Consider the following 27,167-nt stretch of genomic DNA (forward strand, 5'->3'; position numbering starts at 1 on the left):
AGGCAATATTTTCAGTTGTAAGTAAGAATAATTCAGAGTATGCCCCTTCCCTGACCAACAAAAAGCTATGATAAGCTAGACCTGCCATTGTACGTTACCTTTATGTCCAAATGAAGGATGTTGTTGTCATGAAGATATTTGATTCCTTCCAAAATTTGTTTGATATACAATTTGACCTAAAAATTAAATCAATTATTAAACAATTATTAAACATTAATAGTAAATAAGAGGGTCCCTGGTTCCACCAACATTTTTAATACATGAGAGAGGGAGAGATCGCACTAAAAATACTTTTAAAACTAGAACGAACTTCTTATATTAGTCTTGCAGTTGAATTAAGATGTGAACCAAACGTTATGGTGTGGAATTAAGCTGTGCCTCGTGTGTGACCACACTGCCCTGCTGGAGCCTTCTATATGTGAAAAAGCCCTTACTCTGAAAAACCCAACCCTACAAACATGCAAAAAAGAGATACAGAAGTCATCAAGTCTGATGAACCTTGTCGACTCACTTATCTAACACAAACTCGGCTCTGGCTTGGTGTAAATCAGGCAAATACATTTAAAACACAAATACATTTCAAAACTGTGTTGTAAACCTATTTTCTTGACCATTTGTAGATCCAGTCTGACTATGACTGAACAAGGAGTGAATTAAAGCTGACTAGCTTCAGCTTTGGAAGTCCTCTACCTTTGACATTTTATACTCTTAGCTGACATTTGATATTTAAAGATTCCTTCCAACCCAAACCATTCTAGGATTCCATGATGTTTCCCTCTGAGTATTTCTAAAAAAAAGTCAATTTGACCAATAAAATAATAGCATCCTAGAGTGGTTTGGGTTGGAAGGGACCTTAAAGATCATCTCGTCCCACCCCCCCCTGCCCCAGGCAGGGACACCTTCCACTAGCCCAGGTTGCCCAAAGCCCCGTCCAACCTGGCCTTGAACCCTTCCAGGGAGGGGGCAGCCACAGCTGCTCTGGGCAGCCTGTGCCAGGGCCTCACCACCCTCACAGGGAAGAATTTCTTCCTAATTTCTAATCTAAATCTCCCCTCTTTCAGTTTAAAACCATTAGCTCTTTTCCAATCCCTACACCCCCTGATAAAGAGTCCCTCCCCATCTTTCCTGTAGGACCCCTTTAAGTGCTGGAAGGTATGCAATGCCTGGCTACTAGATGGGAGATAGGAAACATTTTGAACTTTGAGCACCAAGGATCTCAAAAAAATTCCTTTGAAACCATAATTTCAGCCCTTGGTTTGGACACTGAAAGGGAGTGGATAGCAAGTGAACACATAGGCTCTCCAGGTGACAGATAGCAAAGAAATGAAGATAACAGAGCAAATATCATCTGTACCAGGCTGAATGCAATGCTGGTGGTCAAAACCACTGACTGTTTCTAGTTATTCCCTGAAGAAACTCAATTTAGTAATGAAAGCTGGTGGGAACACATTTTAAAGGCTGATTCTGTTTTGTTTTGACAGATTATCACTGGTTCAGAGACATCCCTCATATTCAAAAAGGAAAATGCATCTGGAAGGTACTCTGGTGGTACCCACCAACTCTGGATTTTCAAATGAGAAACAAAGATTACCTCTGCTTCAGTGACGACACTCTTCTTGAATAAACGGTCAAGGAGCTCTTCACTGGAGCATCTGATAACAACATTAAGGGAAAACACAACTACAGTTGAATGCATGTTTTTATGTTGTAACCACCTCTATCCAGCTACCATGAGGTGATTGCAGGCAACGTGATGTGCATGTAATTCATTAAAGTCTCTAGTGCATCAGTGTCCTTCTTGCAGAATTGGGCTGCTCTAAACCTCTGCTCCCTACAAGCAGGCGCATGGTATCTCTTGTGCTAAAATCTACCAGTTGGTCATGGACTTTTCTGCTTTGTGCTGCATTTCCTTGGTGCTTACCCAGACTGGATGTCATGGAAACAGAGTCCTTCACTTCCAGACATTTCAGAAAAGAGTTTTGGTGCTTAACAACTCATTCACACTCGTATATACAAGTATCATGATTTCTTCTGAAACAGCAGAAACATAGTACTTCAGCGATCATCTCTCAGAGCTGTGCTATCCTGCAGTGCTGAGAAATATTTTGTGTGTCCTTTTATCTCAGGTAAACCCTAGAAGTAGTTAATTGCTTAGTTATTTAATAAATGAGCTCTACCTAGTACTTCCTAGCCTCCTCAGACAAGCAGCACAGAAAAGGATACAACTCCAGAATCAAAATCAGTGTTTTCCGTGTTTCAAAGTGATCCAGGAGCCTGGTAATTCTGTCGTGGGACAGAGAGGCAAGAATATCCCTCTCCTGGTGCGCTCGAGCCTTTGTTTTGCTTCGTAGAGGTATGAATTTGGCAGCACAAGACACCCTGTTCCCTTTGTGTACAACTCGTTTCACAAAGCTGAAGCAGCCTCTGTGTAAAAATCAAAGGACAAGCCCTCCTTAGACTTGATTCAAAGCCCTCTGCACAGCAGGTGTAGACTTTTCCACATCCCAGACTTCGACAGCTCCCTACTGCTCAGGGCATAAATTCTCCAATATGAAAAACTCGTTTTCCTGTATGTGAAGTGCTGTTGCCCTCTCCTGGCTATCTCCAAAACTAAGCAACGAGTTCACATCAAGGGGAAAGATGTTTCAGGTGATAGAGCCTTGTGCTGAGAAACGCTGATGCTCTTGGACCCCACGGACGGACACAGTGCTTGTGCACATGTCTCTATGGGCCTGTGATGCTAACGTTGCCAAGAAGCCATACCTGAGCACCTATCCTGCCGGACTCTGGTGTTTTTTCTGGTTGGAGCTACCTGGACCTGTGGGCTGTATGGACTCTCCCATCCTCTGTCAGAAACATCAGGAAAGTGTTTCCAACACACCTTCAGTGGGGTGACCTCCCACTTCTGCCAGTACTTTCACCTTTTCAGACTTTCCCACAGCTAGGCCCACCTCTGCCTCTGGTTACACGTGCTCAGCAGTTCGGATGGGCAATTAGATATTCTCCGGCAGTGATGCTATAAAGTTGGAAAATTCATTTACCTTCCAATCTCCTGCTTAACTTCATAAAGGGAATGGAGCTTTCTCCTGGTGGCCACTTTCTTTGCTGCTTGGTCTTTCTTAGCTTTGGGAATGAAGGAGAAAGAAGGAAAAAGTGTTAATATTCAGACAACAATGTCTTGCTAATAGCGTGCAAAGTTATTACAGGACAATTTAAGGCAGGAAAAATTACAGGAGTCCTCTAAACTTCTGCACAGAATTAAGTGGAGCTGTTTGATAACAGAACCTGTCAGTATGAACTTTGCCCAACTTAAATGCCTCTATACAAACACATGTAGCATGGGGAATAATCAAAAGGAGTTAGAGACATGTGCACGCCTGCAGGGCTACATGGCAACACGGAGACGTGGTGGGATGGCTTCTATGATGGGAGCATTGGGATGGAAGGATACAGGCTCTTCAGGAAGGACAGGGAGGGGAGATGAGGAGGGGGGGGTTGTCACCCTCTGTCAGTGACCAGCAGGAGTGCCTGGAGCTCTTCCTGGGGATGGATGAGAAGCCAACCCAGAGCTTATGGGTCTGGATTAAAGGGAGGGCAGGGACAGGTGATGTTATAGTGGGGGTCTGCTACAGGCCACCCAACCAGGAAGAACGATCAGATGAGGCCCTCTATAGAGAAATAGGAGCAGCCTCATGTTCACAAGCCCTGGTCGTCATGGGGGACTTCAACCACCCCAATATCTGTTGGAGGGACAATGCTGCAGGGCAAAAGCAATCCAGGAGGTTCTTGGAATGCACTGATAAGTTCCATCGCCCAAGTGATAGAGGAGCCAACAAGGAGAGGTGCTATGCTGGACCTTGTTCTCACTAACAAGGAGGGGCTGGTGGGGAGTGTGAAGCTCAAGGGCAGCCTTGGCTGCCGTGACCATGAAATGGTGGAGTTCAAGATCCTTAGGGCAGTGAGGAGGGAGCACAGCAAGCTTGCTGTCCTGGACTGCAGGAGAGCAGACTTTGGCCTCTTCAGGGATCTGCCTGGCAGAGTAGCACGGGACAAAGCCCTGGAGGGAAGAGGGGCCCAAGAAAGCTCGTTAATATTTGAGGATCACCTCCTCCAAGCTCAGGAGAGATGCATCCCAACAAAGAGGAAGTTGGGCAAAAATGCCAGGAGGCCTGCATGGATGAACAAGGAGCTCCTGGACAAGCTCAAACACAAAAGGAAGCCTGAAGAGGGTGGAAGCAAAGACAGGTAGCCTGGGAGGAATACAGAGAAACTGTCTGAGCAGCCATGGATCAGGTTAGGAAAGCTAAAGCCCTGATAGAATTAAATCTGGCCAGGGACATCAAGGGCAACAAAAAAATCTTGTACGGGTACGTCGGTGATAAAAGTAAGATTAGAGAAAATATGGGAAGGAAACAGGAGACCTGGTTACCCAGGACATGGAAAAGGCTGAAGTACTCGATGACTTTTTTTGCCTCAGTCTTCACCGGCAAGTGCTCCAGCCACACTGCTCAAGATGAAGAGGGCAAAGGCAGGGACTGAGAGAATGAAGAACTGCCACTGTAGGAGAAGATCAGGTTTGAGACCATTTAAGGAACCTGAAGGTGCACAAGTCCATGGGACCTGATGAGATGCATTCGCGGGTCCTGAGGGAACTGGCAGATGAAATTGCTAAGCCGCTATCCATCACGTTTAAGAAGTTGTAGCAGTCCAGTGAAGTTCCCACTGACTGAAAAAGGGGAAAAATAACCCTCATTTTTAAAAAAGGAAAAAAGGAAGCCCCAGGGAACTATAGGCCACTCAGTCTCACCTCTGTGCCCAGCAAGATTGTGGAGCAAATCCTCCTGGAAACTCTGCTGGGGCACATGGAAAATAAGGAGGTGATTGGTGACAGCCAACATGGCTTCACTAAGGGCGAATTGTGCCTGACAAATTTGGTGATCTACGATGGAGTTACAGCACTGGTGGAGAAGGGAAGAGCAACTGACATCATCTACCTGGACTTGTGCAAAGCCTTTGACACTGTGACACATGACATCCTTGTCTCTAAATTGGAGAGACATAGCTTTGATGGATGGACCACTTGGTGGATAAGGAATTGGCTGGATGGTCGAGCTCAAAGTGTTGCAGTCAATGCTCAGTGTCCAAGTGGAGAGCAGTGACAAGTGCTGTTCCTCAGGGGTCAGTGTTGGGACTGGTGCTGTTTAACATCTTTGTTGGTGACATGGACAGTGGGATTGAGACACCCTCAGCAGTTTGCCGATGACACCAAGCTGTGTGGTGCGGTTGACATGCTGGATGGAAGGGATGTGCCGTCCAGAGGGACATGGACAGGCTGGAGAGGTGGGTCTGTGCAATCCTACTGGAGTTCAACAAGGCCAAGTGCAAGGTCCTGCCCATGGGTCGGGGAAATCCCAACCACAAATACAGGCTGGCTGATGAGTGGATGGAGAGCAGCCCTGCAGAGAAGGACTTGGGGGGTATCAGTGGATGGAAAACTGACTGTGAGCAGCAATGTACGCTTGCAGCCCAGAAAGCCAACCGTGTGCTGGGCTGCATCCAGAGCAGTGTGGCCAGCAGGGAGAGGGAGGGGATTCTCCCCCTCTGCTCCGCTCTCATGAGATCCCCCTGCAGTGCTGGGTCCAGCTCTGGGGGCACCAACATCAGAAGGGCATGAACCTGCTCAAACAGGTCCAGAGGAGGCCATGAAGATGATCAGGGGGCTGGAGCACCCCCCTGTGAGGACAGGCTGAGAGAGTTGGGGTTCTTCAACCTGGAGGAGAGAAGGCCCCAGGGAGACCTTCTAGCAGCCTTCCAGTACTTAAAGGGGGCTACAGGAAAGATAGGGAGGGAGTCCTCCTCAGGGAGTGTAGGGATAGGATGAAGGGTAATGGTTTTAAACTGAAAGAGGGCAGATTTGGATTAGATACAAGGAAGAAATTATTTAACATGAGGGAGGTGAAACACTGGCACAGGCTGCCCAGAGCAGCTGTGGCTGCCCCCTCCCTGGAAGGGTTCAAGGCCAGGTTGGACGGGGCTTTGGGCAACCTGGGCTAGTGGAAGGTGTCCCTGCCCGTGGCAGGGGGGATGGAACTGGATGATATTTAAGGTCCCTTCCAACTCAAACCATTCTAGGATGCTATGATCTTCACCTGAAGAGCCAGGCTAAAGAGCAGAACACCACCAGGGAAATGTCCTCACTTATTTCTGTGGCCCATTGTTTATCATGTAGTCTGAAGCAGAGAAAAAAACATATTTGTATATATATATGTAGGTCATTAGATCATTTGCTTTTATACTGGATCATGCTATACTGGTAATATACAAATGCTATGCAGGAATACAGAGTAGATACCATATGGGTACCAGAAGATGACTGCAACAGAATACATATTGCTGTGGCTATGGAAGCCACTCCTGCAGCTGAAAGAATGACATTACCTTCATGTATGATGAGCTCTGCTTTGCACAGCACCTCTCCTCCTGCATTTTTGGCAACACAGGTATAAACACCACCATCTTCCGAGACAGCATTGTCCACAACTAAGAAATATGTTGTTCCTTCCTTCCCTTGATGGACCCTGTTGCTCTCTGTCAGCAATGAAGTGCCCTGAAAAATGAAATGACATTTTGGCACTGGAAAAGATAAGATGGAAACAGATGTTTCTTCCCTTCAAGAAATGAGATACAGGAGCAGAGCTACAACACAAACCATTCAGGCTAGCAAATCTCACTAACAGAATGCTGGCTGAAGAAGTCCCCCATGTCTAACTGTTTCCCTGATTCCACATTACCCAGTAACATTTTTGTTTCATAACCCATTCATAGGAATACAGGCTTCAGAGGGATCCCCAGGGCTATGTGGTTTACTCCTCAGCTCTCCCAGCACACCACGCCTGAGCAGTCAGCCCGGGGAGCAGGAGGATCAGCTACTTTGGTCCTGCCTAGTATCCAGCTTGCGCTGGCACTTGTGCTGCTTAATTTATTCATAAATGCTATCAAAAAAGGAACAGGAGGGAGTGTGTGTGACAGAGAGCAGATTATGAAGATTTGCAAAAGGACCTTTTGAGACCTCCTGTCTGGGCAGTAAAATGCCAGAAAAATGTATATTAATACAATAAATGCAAAGTGATGCAACCATATTCCCCCACATGAAATGTCTCTGAACTGTTCCTTATTACACGGGAGGAAAACTTCGAGTTACAGTAAATCATTCCATGGCAGCACCAGCTCAGAGCTTGGCGGCAGTCAGAGTACGAGATGTTAGAAATTATTAGGGAAGAAATGAAGAATAAGACAGAAAGCACCATCTTATAAATCCTCGGTTTGCCCAGGGTGTTGTACCGTTGCAGCAATGTTCTTTCTGTAACAGCTTCCAGATGAGGATTGACACAACAAATCGGGGCTCTTCGGCCTGGAAGGGAAGCTCTAGCAATACGACACAATAGATCTGTACAGAATTATGAATCACCTAGTGAGTGGGCAGAGATTAACTTTTCCTGATAAAAGATGTAAGTGCCAACACATGAAGCTTGTGATAAATAAGCACAGAACAGCCAAAAAGAGGTGGCACTTGAGGCAGTGTACTGTCATTGGGTTGAACCCCTTGACAAAGGACACAGTACGTGCAAGATGTTGTGTGGGTGCAAGACACCAGATAAGCATGTGGAGAGCTTTACTGTGGGTTAGTAAATAGATAAAAACTCAGCTAGCTTGTGATAACTCTGAGCTGAAAGTGTCGGAGTTTGCAAGAATATTAACAGGGTGTATCGTATATTCTTGCCTTGTTCTTCTTCTTTTCAGCGTGTTCAGATGTGTGCATGTGTGCACGTGTGTGTGTGCATGGGAGGGAGTTCTTTGCATTTTGCTTATTTTTTAAGGTTATTTTATTTGTCTGAGTAGCTCGTCCTTGCACTTCCCACACAGAAGAAAATGGAATAAAACTTGTGTGTACAAACCACTTAGGTGGACAGAAGAGTTACAGATAACCATTATAGAACAACACTGGCTTATTTCAGGAACACAACAGTGTTCTGAGGAATAATGAATTATTTCTCTTTCCTTTCTATGGGGTATTCATTGTCCTTAGTCACACTCATTTTATCAATTAGCTGCAGAAAAGATACAGAGTCTGAAAGTCACATTGACAATTGGAATAAACCACTCTTAATCCCATCCCTGACCCCAAAACTACAGCACACATCTTTGTAGCTCTCAGGCAGGAACCAGTCTCCCTTCCTGCCCATCTTGGTCCCCAAACCATCCTGGTTCCCCTCTCTGCAAAAGGAGCCACAGTGACATTGGAGACAACACAGGGTGAGATGCATCATTGATGGTTCCAGCGAGAACCGCAGCTGGTTCAACAAAGTCTATAGATATGACCCAGAATTGGTGTAAGAGGTGTGGGATGAAAGAGCAGAAGAAACTCCCCACAGAAGTACTGCACTAAAGTCCTTTCTGTGGGTCCTTACTCTCAGCCAGAGAAAAGTCTGCACTTACCTTAAACCACAAAACGGTAGGCTGAGGCGTTCCTTCAATGACTGCCTGAAATTTGGCACGCTCCCCAGAATTCACCTGCACGTCCTCTATTGTCACTTGCATATAGGGAGGACCTGGTGAGACACAGGGGTTTACTGCGTGCACAATACCATCATTTTATTCATAGTGTGCTGGTGTAGGTTGAGTTACTGAAATGGATTTTATAGGACTGGTCATTTAGGATGTAACTTTAGCTTAATATCAAATCAAGAGATATCACAGCAATATATTTGGGCTTCTTTATACAGGCATTCCTTTTGGGCTTCTCATCTTCACGCTTATGTTTTACTTTTTGTTTAATAAACAGTTACTGCTCAAGAAATCGAAGTATTTTAAAAAAGTCATCAGGAGTTATTACCAAAAGAGAAGTCAGTGACAATCATGGGATCTGGGAAAGGGAAACAAGGTTTTTACTTACTTGTTGGGATCTTCTCCTCAGTCTTATACACACAGGTTCTTTCCGTGGTCTCAATATAAACTTCACTGTGTACATCCCAGGCCACATCTTCTTTTCTATACCAGTCTCCTGCACCTGCAGCTGGTGATGTTCTTTGATGAAACCCAAGAGAAAAGATCATTACATAGTCACATAAAGCTACACCCTGCCATTGACCAGACAAATAATTATTTACTTAAAATTAATACAAGAATTTTGTTTTGGAGGAATGACTTTCTCTCCAGCGTTTTCTGTCCTTCTTGCACAATGCATGTGTGAACAGGATTCTAAAGAATATCAACAAACCTACAAGAATCAGTTCAAGTCACCACCGGCTTCCTCCACCACAGAGGACTTGTTTTTCTTGCCACAGTCTGGCACATTTGAAAATCTGTGTATTGAGATGATATTTACCCGGTCATAGGAACACTGCGCTCCTGAGTGCTTTCATCTCCAGCAGCTGTTTCTTCACAAGAAGGACCAGGGCTGGGCTTTGGCACACTTGGTTCTTCAGCTGGAATCTGCCTTTGTGCTTTGTCTGGCAGCAGAAATAGGTCAAGTTAGACACATCACCTATGACAGCAACCTGAAACCCAGAGCAAACCTTTGGAGCCATCTCTAGTCTGCCTTGTGTCAGAACTGAGTCTGCTTGACCTTAGCTGAGTGCAATCACTGAAGCTGAGAGGAATTTGTCCCTTCTGAGAAGGCCACATGAAGCAAAGGACTTGAATAACATCAGAGAGACTGAGTGGTGGCACATTGCTGACTGGGCAAAACTAACTTTTCTGTAAGGAAACACACACAGACAAAAATAGGACAGGCAGTCAGTAGGGACAAGAAGAAATAGGATTACCGGAAGAATAATGAGTTCAACACATCCTTTATGGGAGATACTTTAACTGTGTTTGAGTTCCAGCTCATGGCTATGATGAAATCATAGAATCATTTAGGTTGGAAAAGACCCTCAAGATCATTGAGTCCAACCATTAACCTAACACTACAAAGTCTACCACTGAACCATGTTCCTAAGCGCCATGTCTACATGTCTTTAAATACCTCCAGGGATGCCCCATGTTAGCTTCTTACACACGAATGCTTCAATTAAACTTTTCATTATAAGAACAGTTCTTGACTCACTGGTGCAATCATGGACAGCATCAGTGAAATGAGTAAGTTTACATCAATGTAAAACTGGTGGTCAAGGCAGGCCCTGCTTGGGGGTACAACTAATATGGAGATAAGCTAGTATGGAAGGCCTGGTGATGTTATAGCATCAGCATCAGTGCACCTCCACTGGCTTCTTTGAAAATGTCCTCATAGTTACACCAGAACAAGGTTTGGCATCTGGGGCTTATAGGAACAAGGAAACAAAAAGATGGTGTAGCTTGATGGCAGTTCAGGTATGGTTCTTCTTTTAATTATTTTTTTTCAGATATATCTTCAAAAACTGGTTTGATCTCCCATTCCAAAAGTACCTGATTGTCTTTTGATATTGACTATTGGAGTTACTCCATAGGATAAAGTGCATCATCTCCTGTTTCATCTGAGGAGAAAAGGTTAAATCAAGAGGGGTCTTCTCTCCAGCAGGAAGGGCTTTTGGGGGAGCACTCTAGGGATGTTTGGTGCTGGCTGGTTTTGATAAAAAGCAGCAGTTTCTAGAAATCACATAAAACAGCTCTATTGGGATGGAAAACAAAGTTAGTCAAGGCATCACTGGCAGGGTCAGAGATCCCAGGTTGGTGGGATTGTGCCTTCCTATTGCCAGCACTATTGCAATATTTGCCTTCTTTTTATTCAAAGCATGTCATCATAGGGACAGTTGTCAAGTCTCCATCTTATTAAAAAAATTTCCTATATTAATAACACATCTAATTTTCTCAGATGAAAGGACTGCAAAACCATCTCATTCACTATTCTATTATCTCTGTAGTTATGACTAAGGAAATAATCTGCTAGTTGACATTTTACTTATGATTTTTGAGTTATCCTGCTTCAACCAGAGGATTATTTTCACAGATGATTTCCTACTAGAAAGGCAAAAAGGCTTTAAAACCCTGTCATTTTTTAATGCAGTTATTTTGGGTTCGATTCCATGAAATGCTTCTATCCTCATAAAATTTTAGACAAGACTATCTTTTTTTAAAACAGCATCTGGAGTTTGAGGGCTGAAGACTACTTGATATTGTCCTTTTAAGTTGACACTGCTGGAGGACAGTTACTCTGATCTGACACAGAGACAGCTTAGACAAGGTGCTATGGCAGAGCAGAAGAACGAGTGGAAGGGTTGCTGCTTATTCATGTTTTTTAAAAAAAAAAACAACGCAGAGACGAAAGAGTTGTTCTCCTGGCAAGACACAGTCACACATATCATTGGTTTTAATCACATGGAAACTACTAAGGAGTCTATCAAGGCTTCAGGGCCAGTGAAATGCTGGTTAGCCTGATGCACTCAACATCCTAGAAAGTCTCTGACAGTTGATACAGGGGTGTTAAACATATTTCCAGCTTTTTGTGGCAAACAATAAAAGAAAAGCAACCTCCCTTACCCACCCCATCAAATCAGAAACCAAATTACTTCTGTAAATGTAAAGGAGGGATCCCACTCCCTCTTTTCCCCCGAAAAATTAGAAGCAAGTCCAGGGTCAAAAGCCCAAAGGTGGAAAAAAATCCCCTATCCCTCTGTTTTGGGCAAGTGATGAGCCAAACTCTGCTTCAGACACAGTTTTCAAACGTCTGTTTCCAGAAAGATCTGCCTCAAACTTGTGTCCACCCTAACCCCAACCCACAGCCCCATGTTTCTTTGAGTCTGGCTGTCCTCTCTTAATCTTCAGCTGCTCAAAACACAATGAAACAGAAAAATGAGGGAAAAAATAGCATTGTTGGCACATTCAATATTTTTTGTCTCTTTTGACGCCTGTGGGACATTATCTAGATTCATGCCAAACCTACCATGCCCTCCAGCAGCCTGGGTTTGGGTACTGGCTTCATGAACTAACACAGAGGGCCCAGCTGCTGTTTCTGAGTGGTCTGAAGGAACAGACCCAGGAAGGCCAAGGCCACCGGCTCCTTCTTGCACGCCCGGGGGAAGAGTCACCAGCAGTGACGCTGAGTCCATGAGTTTCTTTAGAGCTGTCTTGATCTCCTTATCTGCACGCTGGAGCGAGGCCTGTACAGAAGTCTCCATCTCTGACTGGGGAGAAGTCACTCCTACAGACAAGAAGAACAGCTTTTCTCTCTTCAGGGTAAAAAAAAATAGCAGCATCATCCAACCCATGGAAATATTTGCAATCCTATCATTTTCCCCTCCTAGAGAGAGCAGAGAGCTGATGCACAAATGTTTATTCCAGCAAGAAGGAAAGTAGCTAAGACTTAGAATAAGAAGGTTAACTAGCATGCTTCGGAAAGATGTATCTCACCGAATTGAGGACACTGTGCTACACTACACACACCCCCAGCCTCTCCCCAGACAGTGGAACAAAGGATCCATCTCCCAACTCAACCCTACATTGGCTGGTCTGTCAAAAATACCTTTATTAAGATCAGTGAAACGAACCCAGCAGTGACACATTGCACTGATACAGACCCTACGTGCAAGGAGGATGTTATTCTCACAGGGAAGGAGGAGGAGTGAGCAGGTACCAGCCTCATTAGAGAAGGGCAGGGGAAAGAAGGGAGGGCTGTTCTGCTTCATGAACTTGTAAGTCTGAGAGGATGGCAGAAAAGCTACTCTTTGCTCTAGGGTAATGTATTTGTCTTACTTTACAATATCTGAATATTTTTACTGTGTTTTGCACTACAAGGTAGCTGAGATTTTAAAATTTGTACTGGACTATGCCTTTGCAAGATACTCTAGAAGCAAAGTCACCTGGTCCGTACAGTAATGCACAGCAGTTGTGTATAGGGAAGCATTATACAGAGGAAGATAAAACTCCTGCCTCAAGAGACTCATGGCCTTGAAGGCAGAGAGAAGACAAAAGTTTTCCACGCAGCAAAATGGCTTTTCAAGCATACGTCTTTGCAGAATGGCCACTCAGGGGACAACTACTATGGTTTCATCCTCAGTCAGCGCTGGTAGAAGAAGCTAGGCTAGGATGGCATCATGGGACCTCGGGAGCTCATCTCATCCAATCTCCTGCCCAATATTTCTTTCACAAATCTTGAAGAGGCACAACAAAGGGACAGATGATATCTAGGGAAACCCTCAATTAACCATATGACAGACAAAATGCATTTCAGATTAAGAAAATTCATCATGTTCATGATGTGGTTGCTTGCCAAGCAAGAGTGCAAACTCAAACCAACATGTGGTTCAAGAAACAATAAGAGCGCTTACGCACAAACAGCCCTGACTGGTTTAATGTCATTGACACAGAAGCATGTCCTGTAGCTGTTTTGATCCTTCTCCTTTCCCATCCTTAAGAAAGTAAATTCCCATGACAGACCTTAGCAGGTGAAGTTGAAGGCTACATTTGGATCAGACCCCTTTGAAGACATCTCACTTGATTTTTATTTTCAATGTCCTCCCCATGAGCGTAGTGCTTATGAAATACTTCAGTTCTGGGTTTGTTGGTGGAAAAAGCAAGTTTTGCTCACACAGTGTCCCATACTGCCCATCAGTGTTCATCAGCACTGGGCTGGGTGGGAGTTCTTTAAATATTTTCCTAGATAAATATTTTGATTCTCTGGTGTTCCTGTTGTGATTGCTGCCAACTGGTGCTGTCCTACATGCTGGGCAGCTCCCAACAAGTGAACTGTTTGGAAAGGCATGAAACACTCTTAGTATGTCTCAATGAGAAAATACATTCATAGGTATATGTATACAGGTTATATATAATCACAGGTCTCCTCCATGCTGCTAATACCACCACTTTCCTCTCTGTTTAGGGATGTTACACACTATGATTCAAGCTGCTGACTTGAGGAACTTTAACATTAACTGAGTTTCGTCTACCTAACGCTGCAGTGATGACACACCTATGATGGACAGCCTGTTCCCCAATGCTAAAATCTCAACCATGAACCTTTCCCCCCCACATCTCCTTCAGCTCATAACCAGCAATGCAGGACTGACACGTATTTTGAAGTTCCAATTCAGCCTCAAAGAAGGACCCAAGAGGACGAGCATAGCTCAAAATCATTGACTCATAGATGTGAGTCCTCCCTAAAAACAAGTTCTTTCACTTCAACACTTGCAAAACTGTCCATAAAAAAAAGGACCCAGAGCCCAACTGCATTAATGTTGTTGGGCTGCAACCCAGATCCTGCTGAAGTCAATCGAAGTGGATGAGCTGATGCACCATCAAGTGCCGTGGAACAGAGAAGAACACAGAAGACCAGCAAGTTCAGTGACAGCTGATGCAAGACATTTATTGATATAAACTCAGCATCTAACAGCATATCTTGTATTTGATTTTTTTGGTGTGTTTTTTTCTTTTTGTACCTCAAGCAAACTGAAGTTTCCACTTTATTAATACCCATTTACCTGCAGGAATTTTAGTAAAACATTCTTTGTATTCAAATTTTTAATACAGCTGCATGTTTTCATCTACAAGAAATAAACCCCCACACGTCTCATTAGTTATCTACATAGTTTAATCACTTACAAGCATAATTTTTAACCTCTAGGAAAATATTTTGAAAGTATATGTAATGAACTTCTTATAAATCTTTCACTTTTCGAACAGAGTCCTGCATAGGATTTTTAAAAATAATTTCAATTAATTCTTTTTTGCTTAAATTTCAAAAGAAAATGTAAACAGATGTTAATTGCTTTGAGCTAATGAATCAAAGTATAGTTATTTCTTCTACGACCATCTGAACTGCAACCTTTTAGTTTCTTTAGAAAAACCTGAGCGTCAACCAGAACAGGAGGAAAACTGCACCTGCCTTTACACATCTTTATTATCTTTTGGATAAATAGTGTATTTCTGAAGAATATCATAGGGCAAATTCTTTTCTCAGCAGTATCTTTGTAAATCTGAATCGAATCCACTTCCTTCTGTGGAATTATTCTAGACTGATACTGGAATAACTGAGATCAGAATCGGGCCCAATATAAAAGAAATATTTTTAGTTTAGAAAGTATTTCCCTGTTGTATGTCTGTTACTTTCCAATGCACAGTGCAATATATGAAAAAAGCACTAATATATAGCCATCGTATTGCTTAATTATAAAACAAACAGTATAAACCAAGGAGATGTAATAAAAAATGGGAGAGTAACATACAAGAGGTTTGATTTCTTTCACCACATGTAATCACTGGAAAAACATCCTATATCATGAGGGTAGTGCACATGATATTACACATAAAATCCTGTTTGAATAATGAAAGTAAAAGGCTTTGAAATCAGTATGTTCATTTTAGTCAGCAGATGATCAAGGTGCAGCCACAGAAGGAAAAAAATAATGTATTCTTTTCTACAAGCACCTTTTGTGAATTCAGTCCCTGTTAGCAGGAATATTGCCCGGAGGACTCCAGAACAAGCTTTACAATATTACCCAGCTGGGAAACACTGAGACAACATCACACATACATTTCCAAGGCAGAAACTCACGCAATCCTCTCTCTTCATGCTAGTTAGAAATTCAGCTGTGTCTGAGCATTTCTGGTTTCCCTACACCATCTAAATGAAAACATTTTCTATTGCAACAGCTCTACACAACTCAGCTGGGACAAGGTGTTGGGACTTTTCACCCCACATCTCTGTCAGATAGAGAGGGCCAGTGCTTGGTCCTACTGAGATCAGTGACAAACTCCAGCTGACTTCGACTGGGACCAGTATTTAGGCCTATGAGCTCATTTCTTTCCAGGACTGAGCAACTTGTTGAAGGTTTGTGCAACAGCCATTTTCGGTGAAGCCAAAAGGAACGGGCCATGCTCAGTGCATCTTAGCCTTCCCCTCAGTCAGCACTCCTGAGAAACTCAGCAGAAGGCATTACCTCCACGAGACAGCCCAACATGTATGGTTACAGTAATATGATGCAATTGCAACTGGCAGTGCTTCCAAGCAGCCCAGTGCATTTTGAACAGTTGTATTTTTTTCATCCAGGCATTTACGGTGAAGATCTCTTTTCTTTCTTTCTTTGTTATTTTTTAAACTGTCTTTGTGTTCCTGCTACCATGCTGTAGCTCAGTGGTGAGTTGCCCTTAGCACATATAGGAGACATCGTCCACCAATCTGTTAACAGTAATTTTTCACCACTGGCATGTACAGGATATCAAATATTCTTCCAGCAATATTTTTTGATAAAGACCACATTTGTGGTTCTTTGTATGTGTTAGCGTTTGATTATATATGCAGAAGTAATGTTGTGCAGCACTTCAATCATGCTGCACAATCGTGCACATTAAATAAATCTATATTTTAAAAGATACGGTTTATAAATCCGCTACACTAGAATGCAGAATAACGAAGCCTACGTCTTTAGACAACTAGGAAGTGAACTTGAAAATAGAGGTCATTTTAAAAAGATGGTCTTATTTACTTAAAGCAGAAGAGAACAATGAGATCCTCGCTTCCTCAAGTCAGTGGGACTTTCACCACTGACTTTAGATAAATTAGTATTTCAACCAAAAGGTCTGAGCGGCCCTTTGCATCCCGAGTAAATGCAATATTTTCTGTATGTTTCATTCCATGGCAGAAGTTTAAAATAATGTAACGAGACTATGTATGTTGAAAGGTTTATGAAAAAATTTTGACAGAGCTAACTGGTGTTAAAAGTGTACAACAAGGTCAAAGCAGTGTGAAGCTTTATGACCTTCAGGCATACGCAGTGACAGGAGATCGCTTTAGCTGGAAACAGTCCTCCTATCCTGGACTGCTGAAGGATGCTGAAAAGCTTAGACGCTTTCACCTTCTTGCCACACCACAATGTACAAATTGGCACTTGAAATAATTTTTAAGTTCATGGATAAAAATGCACTTATTCGTTTATATTTCTGTCATAGGCAGGAGAATCAGGCTTTTCCTAAACCTACCATCACTGCTTCGCTATGGAATGATATATGCTTACCTCGATCAAAGCTTTTAAAATTACAAACTGTTCTGACAGACGTGTTCCCTTTAAGACTGGAAAAGCTCTACATATTGTATTTAAATATATTTTCCTCAAAGTTATTCCCTTGTACATGTTACCTTGTAATCTTTGCCACCAGTTCCCCTCACCTACAACAATTCTGATTAGTTTTTTCTAAAACACTGTTTTCTTTTACGTTGAGAATTATGCTTGCATCTGCTCAGCTTTGGGAGAGGTCTTCTGTGCTGATGTGCAAGGTGACAGGCTCGCCAACAGTCCCATAGCTGAGGGTTCTTGTGGAAACTTCAGTTTTAAAGCTTGACTGTCCGTTATCTGCTGAGAGCTGGACTTCAGTGCAGAAAGATGGTTTCACTGTGAAGGAGGGAAGAGGAGAAGCTGCTGCTGTTGCTGCATGCACTCCAGGTGTCATTGCCATGCAGGTATCACTCACATGGAAAGAGATGTTTGAAGGGCCTACAGACTGCACACCGGTTACTCTGGATGCTGACATGAACATGCCCCCAGGAACGTGCTCCTCAAACTGACTGAAAAGTCTTTGCCTGGGGTTGGACACCACAGGCCTCACGAGATTCAGCAGCACTGGCTTCCCAATAGTTGGCTCATTAATCTCTGTCTGGAGCACGGAGATCTCGCAGGGTTTCTCTGGCGTGTGGTTCTGATCATCACACCCATAGGTCTCACCTTCTTCAGGAACATAATCTTCAAGATCCTCCAAAGTTAATACTTTGCCATTGTGGGTTAAGATTTTGCGGTCCCGGGTGCTAATGTCATCCGTCTGTAGTTCCTCTGGTTCATCAACTATAATGACATTATCCTCTTCTGGAAGAACATCTTGCATTACTTCAGGTACTCCCTCTTCAACAGGCCAAGATACATCTAATTCATCTGCCTCTTCCTTAACCTCTGGACTCGCTACTGAGAACAGAAGTTCATGCTGGTCTGCAGCAGCTGTCTCAAAGCTGAAGATCAAAGGCTCACTCCCACAGGCAAGCAGCGGGGAAGCGCTGTCTGACCTGTAGTGAGCACTTGTTTCCTGTGGGAAGATCTTCCCTTCGGTTCCATAATCCATAAATAAATTATTTTCTAGTTGTTTGGACCCACATGGGGAGCTTCTGTCTTCGTTGCTGACTTGAGGTTCTTCCTGCTCGGTTGCATACACCACGGGCTGGATATCGGCTTCAGAGAGACTGTCATTAGGCAAAGATTTTGACTGTTCCACCAATTTATTGTTGGAGTTGTTTGTGTTTGGATCATCTTCTGGGGACCGTCTAGGCCTTGAGCTGGGAAAAGTGAATGTCAACACCCCTGAGTCATCTTTTTCTTGTTTCGCTGGGGAAGAGCCTCTTTTCCTTGCAGGTTTTGGTGATTTTTTCACCTTGAATTCAATTATTTCTTCCACTTCAACCCATTTGGGCTTTTTCTCTTCCATCTTGGTCTCTATGATGACATCTCTAGCTGCTGCTCCTTGCCTGTCCTCTGGTTCTGTGACAAAAAGCATGGGAACAGCAGACTTCGGCGTCGCCTCCTGCTCATGTCTGTGGACAGGCTGCCTCATCTTTGAAACATAAACAGGCTCTGGAGTTGGCTCCGCTCTTGGGGAGCGGGAAGGCGAATGACCTGAAGAAGAACGTGCAGGAGAGACCCTTCCCCTTTGTCTTGGGCTCTTCACCACAGTGGTTATCGTTTCCTCTCTGATGACAGAAAGGGTTGGAATGGAGTTGGCAGGAAGACGAGACTTTCTGGGGAGCCACACTCCATCAGCACATGCCATTGTTGGTCAAGGTGCTACAGTGGGGTTAGTTGTGTGAGCACTCCAGCTTTTGGTGAAGCGTGTCATTTTGAAAAGGATACACAAGCAATGCACACACCCACATGCCCATCTCCACTTACTTTCTGTGCCAGGGAAAACCTCAGTGCCCTTTCCCACAGGTAGACCCTAGCTCTGTTAACCTCCTTGAGTGCATGAACACACAAGTATGTCCAGCTGAGAAATGTTCTTCTGGATGCTGCTTGTTTCATGTGCTTGTGTTCACCACCTACTCTGCTACTTTGGACCCATACAGCAGTTTCACCCAAAGATTTTAAACACTCAGGGAGATTAACCTTTTCCTGAGTGTCTTTGGCTCAAGTTCTGGCTTCATCAAACTCAATGGCAAAATGCCCTTTGTTACAGTAGGGTCAGCAGTTTCTTCTGTTTTAATAAACATATCTCTATTTTTTTATTAAAGACTTTTGAGACCAGAGATCTGCATTTTCACATGCAGAGCAGTTATATTAAAAGGGCATTAGGCATTTGGAGACCAGGAAAGGAAAGTTAGAACATTGCCTGCTGAAGTCATCTCTACCAAAATGTATTTATTTTTACTCTTCATAATACTGTTATTGCAGACACAGCCTAGAACCATCAATTGACATAGGCGTACCAAATTGATCTGGGATGCATGATTGTTATTTCTCAGCATATTTCTGCTGGCCTAACTTTAGATTTTTTGACATATCCAAAGCAGTTGGGACTTCTCAGCATCCCTGTATAAATACACAGCTTGTGTCAAAACAATCTTCTGTTCCCGTGCCAGGCCAAATTTCGACTTTAGATGAGCTACAGATGAAATTGGATCAAATAGCTTTAAAATCTGGGGACAGGAACACCTAAACCCAGGTTTCAGTGCTCTTAATGTATATATTTAACATGCAGTTTTTCCTGCAGATTTTTCAGTGACATTTCTTTCATGGAAAAACTTGAAGGTGAAGACAGTGTTCACTTTGCAAGCACAAGGAAGCTGATGCTCCACAGGGGAGGTCTCTGGTTCAGTGGAGCTAACAGGCAAGGCTGATTTTGTTTCTGTGTTGAGATTCTGTCCCTCCTCCAAGCAATGGGATAAAAAAAGAACTAACTGAAGGGCAAAGACAATGGCAGGAAGTGAGGAGGAATGATTATGAATCAAGACAATAGCTTTTTAATTTCTCTCTTTCTCCTCACCAGCCTCTAGTCACAGCCACATTGGCTAAAAGTCACCAGCTCTGATCTCCAGCTGTCTCTGCTCTGGCTCTTGGACTGAGATATGGAGACCCTGTGAAAGGAGAGCCTGTTTCTCCTGTTGCATTTGTCTAACCATCATGGAAGACTAATCCTCTTAGATATCTCGTAGCCTTTCTCATCTAATGGTCTCAGTTTTGGAGACTTGGTATTGCCTTCTATGGAGATCAGATTTCTTTCCACCATCAATCTCTCCCTTTCAGGATGTGGTGAAGTCCAGGACTGGATCAGCTACAGTGTGATTTCTTTTCTTCTGGAGCACCCTCTCTTCTGCTCATTTCTACCGCTTTACTCTTTCCCCCAGGTTTATCAGCTTTTTCCTGATCCTTCATCCCATGTTGGGCTTGTCTGCCCTCTGACACTACTCTAGAGCTTCAAGGTCTATGCAGAACCTTCATAATGGCCATGGTGCCTTTGTGAATTATACAAAACTAAATCATTTAGAGATAAAAGATGAGAATCAATCCATGTGTGTTTGCACTAGACTTTGCTCTATGTTGCAAGTTAAAATGCTTATATAGGCATTGTCCAATCCTGTCTAAATTATCTGTTATGTTCTGCTAGTAGTTTCAAATCTGCTTCTGCTCCTCATCTCACTACGCATTAAGGAGAGCTGGAATGTGCCCTTGGAGAGTTGTTCCCAAATTTTATTCCATTACTACCCCACTTCCAGCTGAGGTCCACTCTAATGAGTTTATGACCCCATCTACTGGCAAAAGGAAGGGAATTTCTGTTGTTCTAAGATAAATGTACCAACCTCCTTCGGGGCTGCAGTGCTTAATTTCGGAATCACTTCTTGAGCTGTCCAAAGCAATAGTCTATGAAATTTACATGTCAGAAGTTTAGAAATCAGATTAACTGATGATATTTTATATTAGTTTCATATTATATAATCAACCACTATTAATGCTGCTGCTTGTGATCTGAAATCATGAAGGGAAAGGGAGGACTATTAGCTGACTGAGGAGAGATGTAAAATAAAAACATGTATCCAGGTGATTTACAAGCACAGAGATGTAGATAGATGAGATTTACTAAGCTTTAGATATGGTCTGGCTCTGAGTGATTCCTTCCTGCTCATCCTTTCTCGTGACGTTTCTGAACATTATATTAAAAAAAAAATAAATAAAATATCTGTTTAGCTACTCCACTGATATCTGAACCCTGGTCTTTGAGATGGTACAGGGAGAAATATCTTTGTTTTCTGGTCTTTGCAGGGTAAAAATGTCTAATGACTGGAGATGTTAACAGAACTGATGTGCAAAAGAGAGGGTCAAAGGCAGAACCCCTTCCTGCCTCTCCTGTCTGCTCTTTGCCTATTCAAGGTGGAAGCTGCTAGGAGGGGGGACATGTCTTATAAGCCACTGGCTCCAAATGGGCTAAGTGCATGGATCATAAGAAATAGTCATCATAGAAAATAATAAAAGAGAGAAAATATAAGCAACTCTTAACCATACTTTAGTCATCATTTCACACATTCTACTCACCATCTAACAAAAGTAAAAGAAGTCAACTTTAGCATCATGTCCAAGTCGAGGACCGATTTTAGCAATAGTACAGCTCTTGAGGGAATGCATTGACCCAAAATATCCATTGTATAGTCACCTGCTGCCATTAGGACATGATTAGAACAGCTTGGAGGGGCTCTGAAAGCCTAGCCCAGGACAATGTCCCCCTTTCGGCACATGAAACAATTTTATTATGTTGTGGGTTTTTTTTGTTTTGGTTTTTTTTTTTTTTTTGTGATACTTAAAAACAAGAAGATACATCAAGATTTTAATGGCTGATGAGCTTCTGGTCTACATATAACTGAGAAAGTACTGCTTTTTGCTGCAATTATTCTTTATATGTTATAGGCACCCAATATAAACTAGGCTCAAAGTATCCAAAAAGACCAAGTCATTATCAGGAGAAAAATTCATATTAGAAATATAGAGACAGAAGAAGATTAAAAAGTGCATCTTCCTTCTGCTTCATCATAAAAGGCTTTCCTGGAGAATTTAAAATAGAAAGCCAGAAGAAATCACTGTAAGCTATGAGACATTTGTTAAATTTGTACATATTTTCAGGTAGCCAGTTCTCAAAGCTGATTTCATTTCAATATTGAGAGTCAGGCTCTACCTTCTTGAACTCTTCTGCAACTCCAACAGTGTTCAGTGGAATATTTTCACATGTAATATCATAAAAAAACTGACCCAGGCTGTGTCTAACACTAGTGCTGCTGTTTTTTGAAAGGGATGGTACCATTTTTGTCAGGTGGTCACTTTGCATAGCACAGAATACCATGAGATCTGGTGGGATGGGAATGAACACACTTGCATGGCCAATAAATACAAGCTTGTTATTGGATCATGCAGAGGCAGCAATGCAAAACACAAATGTTACCAAAAAAAATATCAGCACTTACATGATGATGGTTTTCTTGGGCACTTTAGTCTCTTGTTCAGTGACTACAAAGAAAACAGTATGAACAGCATGGGGTTAAAGAAAGGCAAAAGCTGAAATGATTAAATTAACTTTGCTCAGTTAATCAAAATAAACTGGAGTGAAAAAAAAACCCAACTGTACCATCCCATCCATGCTTTCTGTGGTTATTTCCAGCATCATCTTTAGTGTTTCTGACTAAGAATGAGAATTCAGAGTGCTCTCTGAACAGTGATTTAGCTTTGAAATTAAATATTTTGCAGAGAACAATATTGCAAAATCTGTTTATTTTACCATGAGATTCTGACATTTTTGTTTGTCAGGTCAAAGCTAGAAAACAAGGTCCTTTTTTAATTTTTTTTTTTCCTCTAATAAGGTAGTGATGGTGTAGGAAACTTGAAAATGCCTTGATCTGGAAAATCCTGGAGAGCTGATATTCTTTAAACTGTGATTTCATTTACTAGAAAAAGTGTTTCCCTAAACACTGAACAGTTTCCAAGCTTTTGTGGACTAGATGCAAAATCCAAGCTGGTAACAATGAAAACTAAAGTCATTATCATCAGTATAGAAAATCAGCATCAAAAAACCCCCTAGGAAACCCAGGAGAGCCCTGTAATACAGCTGTCTACTCCAGCTCTTATTTGCTATAATTTGCAATTTTTCCTGACCCTTGTCCCAAAACAAACTAGAAGCTGTTGATGCATATTGAGATCAAAAGAAAAGTAATGATGTAGTGATTTTGCAAGTATTTCGTAAAATTGACATTTTTAAAAATAAGAGAGATACCATTTGAATAGCTAATAGAGATTTTTTGGCAGGTTCACATCCTATCTGCTGGAATAAAATTAAGACGCTGAACCAGACTGTTTTGAACACACTTTGAACTGAAAAACCTATTTGAGATGTAGAAAAAACAACAGCAAGCCCCACTTTTTATTTAATAAACTAGTAAAGTTTCTAAAAAGCCTCTTAATTTAATCTCAAAGTTATTTTTCCAGCAATTGGTTTGCAATTTTCCAGCCAGCCTATAATAAATAAGCTCTGGTAATTTTCAGTTGGTGCAATTGAAAATGAACTGCAACTTAAAAACATGTCGATAAACTCACAAACAGTTCTTGCCCAGGGAACTTGTAGTGTCTGTGTTATTTAATAACTTGTGATTAGTGCTGATATTTTCAATAGTGTCCCAAAACTGCACTGACTGAAAATTAAAAATATGTTTACAATATTAGATGGACTAGTTTAACCTGATTTTCCTTCAACTTAACTTCCAAGGGCTCTTGTAAAACAACAAATCCCACCATAATAAAAAAGAATTTTGTGCAAATGTTGATGTTAATACGTGACCTAGAGCTCTGTGTTTTCTTTGCAGAGCCTTATCTCATTTATGCATGTAAAAATCTGGAATAATTTCCAGTAGAGTCAAAGGGGTTACTGCAGAATTAGGTGGGTTTAAACAAAATCTGTTTGGAAATTAGCTTATAGCTTACTGGGTAAGTAAAGGGCAAAATTCTTTTCAAATGTTGATCTCTGAACACATTACAATATATTTACCTATCCTTAGTTAATATTTTCTTTAAATAATTCGAAACCTTTTTAAAATGGCAGAATGATAATTATACAATGATAGAAGATAAATTGAGCGCTCGAACAATTTATTGAACTGAGGTTAGAAATTTTCACTGAATTTTTAAACCGTTAAATCAATGGTGTGCAATTTTTACATAACTTTTAGAAAATCTTATCAAATAATACCATGAGATTAATCCATAAGCAGCAAGTTTTGATGTAAATAGGAATTAATTAATTTGATTCTACACCTAAGCATTGGTGTTTTATACAATTATTTTAACAACATCTGTATTTAGATGATAATTAAATATGTATTTAATAAAATCTCCCAATGTCTGTAAGAGGAAGTCTCTTATAATGTTTACTCTATTAATGTCTGTTCTTGCAGTCCTCCCAAATGACATCAGCTGCAGTATTTCTATATGTGGCAGATGTCAAAAGGATTCAGTATTCAAAAGTTCAGCAGGCCTGGGATGAGAAAGCTGTAAATGGCAAATAGTACATAGGTCCTGATGACTTGCAAATTAGTGCATGACAGATCAATTTTATATGTGCTGTCCAGGGTGTGAGGGAGGATTTAAGCAATCCTATGTGAAATATAGAACCACATGAAAGTAGGATGAGAAAATTTGGATTTCTTTTTTTTGTTTTTTTGTTTTTTTTTTTTTTTCCCCAGAGGAAAATATTCTGCATCCATTTTAGCACCAGATTTATCATTTCAACCTGTTCAATAACATTTTAGGAAAACAGCTTTGCAAAGCAGGAGCCCCTGATAAGCAGGTTAAAAGCTGTAAGCATTAGGATCAGCCAGTGCTTCTGTAGGACTAGACTTCTCTTTGGTTAATACGTTAAGTCATTGACTTACAAACAATGCAACATTTAGGATAAGTCAGTTTTTGTTGCTCTGAATGGATGAAAGGTGGTTTATGCCCTTTATTATTATTATTATTTTGTCTGCTTTCTCCGCTCACAGAAGCATAACCCTATTTTTCTATTTTTCCTGCACAGTACATGCTGCTGGCATAAACCACAGGAGCTCTGCTCTGCTTTCACCCCTCTTCTGCCACGCTTTGGAGATTAATCTGCAACAGCAGATGTACAAATCTGGCATGAACTGCTAAAGCTAATCTTAAAATGAGCAATTCATGGACAGAACAGTTTCCTAAGTTGTGTGAATGAAATGCAAGTGTTTTGCACTCTCTCTAAAAAAAAGGTTCCGCTCCTGCAGTGACTGAGACGGCTGTAAAGGCAGATTGTGCTCTCTTGAATTTGCACTGAAAACCACATGGCCAGCCCAAAAATGACACTAACCGATGATAACAACAGAATAACAATAACAGGATAAATATCCTAAGCATCACCCCAACCAGGGCACTTTATAAAGGTCAGGGGGACAAACTCCTATGCCCTATTTCTTCAGTAAAAGCGTAGCACTAGTGCTTCTCTGTTTTAAAGCAATCTTTGATCTGAGAGCCTCAATTTTTAACTTTTCCCTGCAAGGTGGTTATTACCAAACAAGGCAACCAAATAACCTCCCAAAAGCTTTGCATGAGATCTAAGGCAAGACTGTGAAGAGATTCCTGTTGCCTGGCCATAACTGCACTGGGTGTTTTTCTATATGGTTTTGCTTATCTCCACTTGTGTAGCCAATTTCTTCACCTACAACCAATTATCTCATTATATGTCCTGGACCCGTCTGCCCAGGTGAGAATGCAACGCCTTTCAAGAACACTAGGTTTTCTTTTTCTTGAAAAATGAACAAGTTAGTGAGCCTAGGGTGAATGAATTGCGATAGTAACATGTTAAAAAGGGATGCCAGAGCACATCAGCCCAGATCTGCCATGTGTAGGTTAAGCAGCAAGGTGCAAAGCAAACAGTCAACTTGAAGTCAAAGAGAAGGATCTTCTTTCGGTTACACTTTTTTTTTAAAGTGTCTAAAATTCTTCCAATATCCACAGAAAAAGGATTTTTAAAGCGACTCTCCATTGACTTCAGTGCAGTGACCAGGTGCAGCTGAAGGCAGATCTCAGTGTTTCAGGCTTCAGCCCAAGCTGTGGGTGCTCGCAAGGGGACCCCTTAGTCCAGTGGTTTCCATCCTTTTTTAGATTTGGTCCTTCCACTGAATCAGCAAATTCCCATAGTGTGAATTTAAACCTAATGACAAGAAGTTTTGTTTTGAGACCCATGGTGTTGGACCGTGGACCATCACTGACTGCAGATCAGAGCTCGTAAACCACTGTACTAATGGTATCCCAAATTGTGTATTGGTTTGGTTCAGTATAACAAACAGTATAGATAGACAGGAGGATAAAAACTAAAATAGTTGCAACTAAAGCCCCTTGGGCACCTCAGGAGACTCTGACAATAGTCATTTCACAGAACCAACGATAAATCAGGTAAAACTTAGACCCACCATGCAGGTGAGCTAGGAAACAGACACAGTATCTATTTTCTGTTGTAATAGTACCACACAGCAGTAATGTTGTCCTCTTGGTGAAGTTACAAATAATCCCATTTTTACAAATGAAAAGGATTGTAAGGATGGAAAGAGAAAGCCTTCATGAGATCCATCCGTCCTCCAGTTCTTTGCCAGATGAACCTGATTTTTCCATAGGTAGATCAAGGCTGGTTGTTGATTCTCAAGAAAGCAACGAATTCCCTCCTCGTTCAAGTACATTATGCCAAATGCATCCCTGATGCAATTCTGCTGAGAACAATCCTCTTGCTCCACGGATGAGCCTGCTCTTTGCTCCATTGGCCTGAAGCAGCTCTCCCTCTCTTTCTCCCTGGAGGTGACTCAGGGATCTATTTCCTTCCCTATTTCCAAGTTCAAGCAATTGCACATCATGGGTCAAAAACTATTTCAAAATATTTCTGAAGCTTCCAGGCAAACTCCAATTATATTTCTTCAACCAAGCTCATGAAATTTTTTATTTAGCACTGCGGGAATAACAGCATATGAGTAATTCAGGGCTGCACATACATATTTTGCAACCCCAAGAGCTGAACATTACTCTTACCACTGTTTTACAGCCTTTGTTTGCTTTTATGTCTTCTGCCTTGGTACAAGGGAACTTCATGAAGATATCCCACCCTAACAGTGATTTGTTTGTGTTCCTCTACAT

The 27,167-nt window shown here is 41.9% G+C and overlaps 1 protein-coding gene across 1 annotated transcript in view; it reads right to left on the reverse strand.

Moving 5' to 3' along the window:
• Positions 1-27,167, reverse strand: part of OBSCN (obscurin, cytoskeletal calmodulin and titin-interacting RhoGEF) — a 197,577-nt gene that overhangs the window by 20,027 nt on the left and 150,383 nt on the right. Inside the window, exons 96-104 of the mRNA XM_074864825.1 lie at positions 11,921-12,178; positions 9,386-9,509; positions 8,954-9,084; positions 8,497-8,609; positions 6,439-6,607; positions 3,042-3,123; positions 2,224-2,424; positions 1,592-1,652; positions 99-176 (exon numbers count right to left, since the gene is read on the reverse strand). Of these exons, the coding sequence (XP_074720926.1) occupies positions 99-176; positions 1,592-1,652; positions 2,224-2,424; positions 3,042-3,123; positions 6,439-6,607; positions 8,497-8,609; positions 8,954-9,084; positions 9,386-9,509; positions 11,921-12,178 (1,217 nt within the window). The remainder of the gene's footprint in view (positions 1-98; positions 177-1,591; positions 1,653-2,223; positions 2,425-3,041; positions 3,124-6,438; positions 6,608-8,496; positions 8,610-8,953; positions 9,085-9,385; positions 9,510-11,920; positions 12,179-27,167) is intronic.

The sequence above is a fragment of the Strix uralensis genome, chromosome 1 (genome assembly GCF_047716275.1).
Source record: "Strix uralensis isolate ZFMK-TIS-50842 chromosome 1, bStrUra1, whole genome shotgun sequence".
Taxonomy (NCBI): domain Eukaryota; kingdom Metazoa; phylum Chordata; class Aves; order Strigiformes; family Strigidae; genus Strix; species Strix uralensis.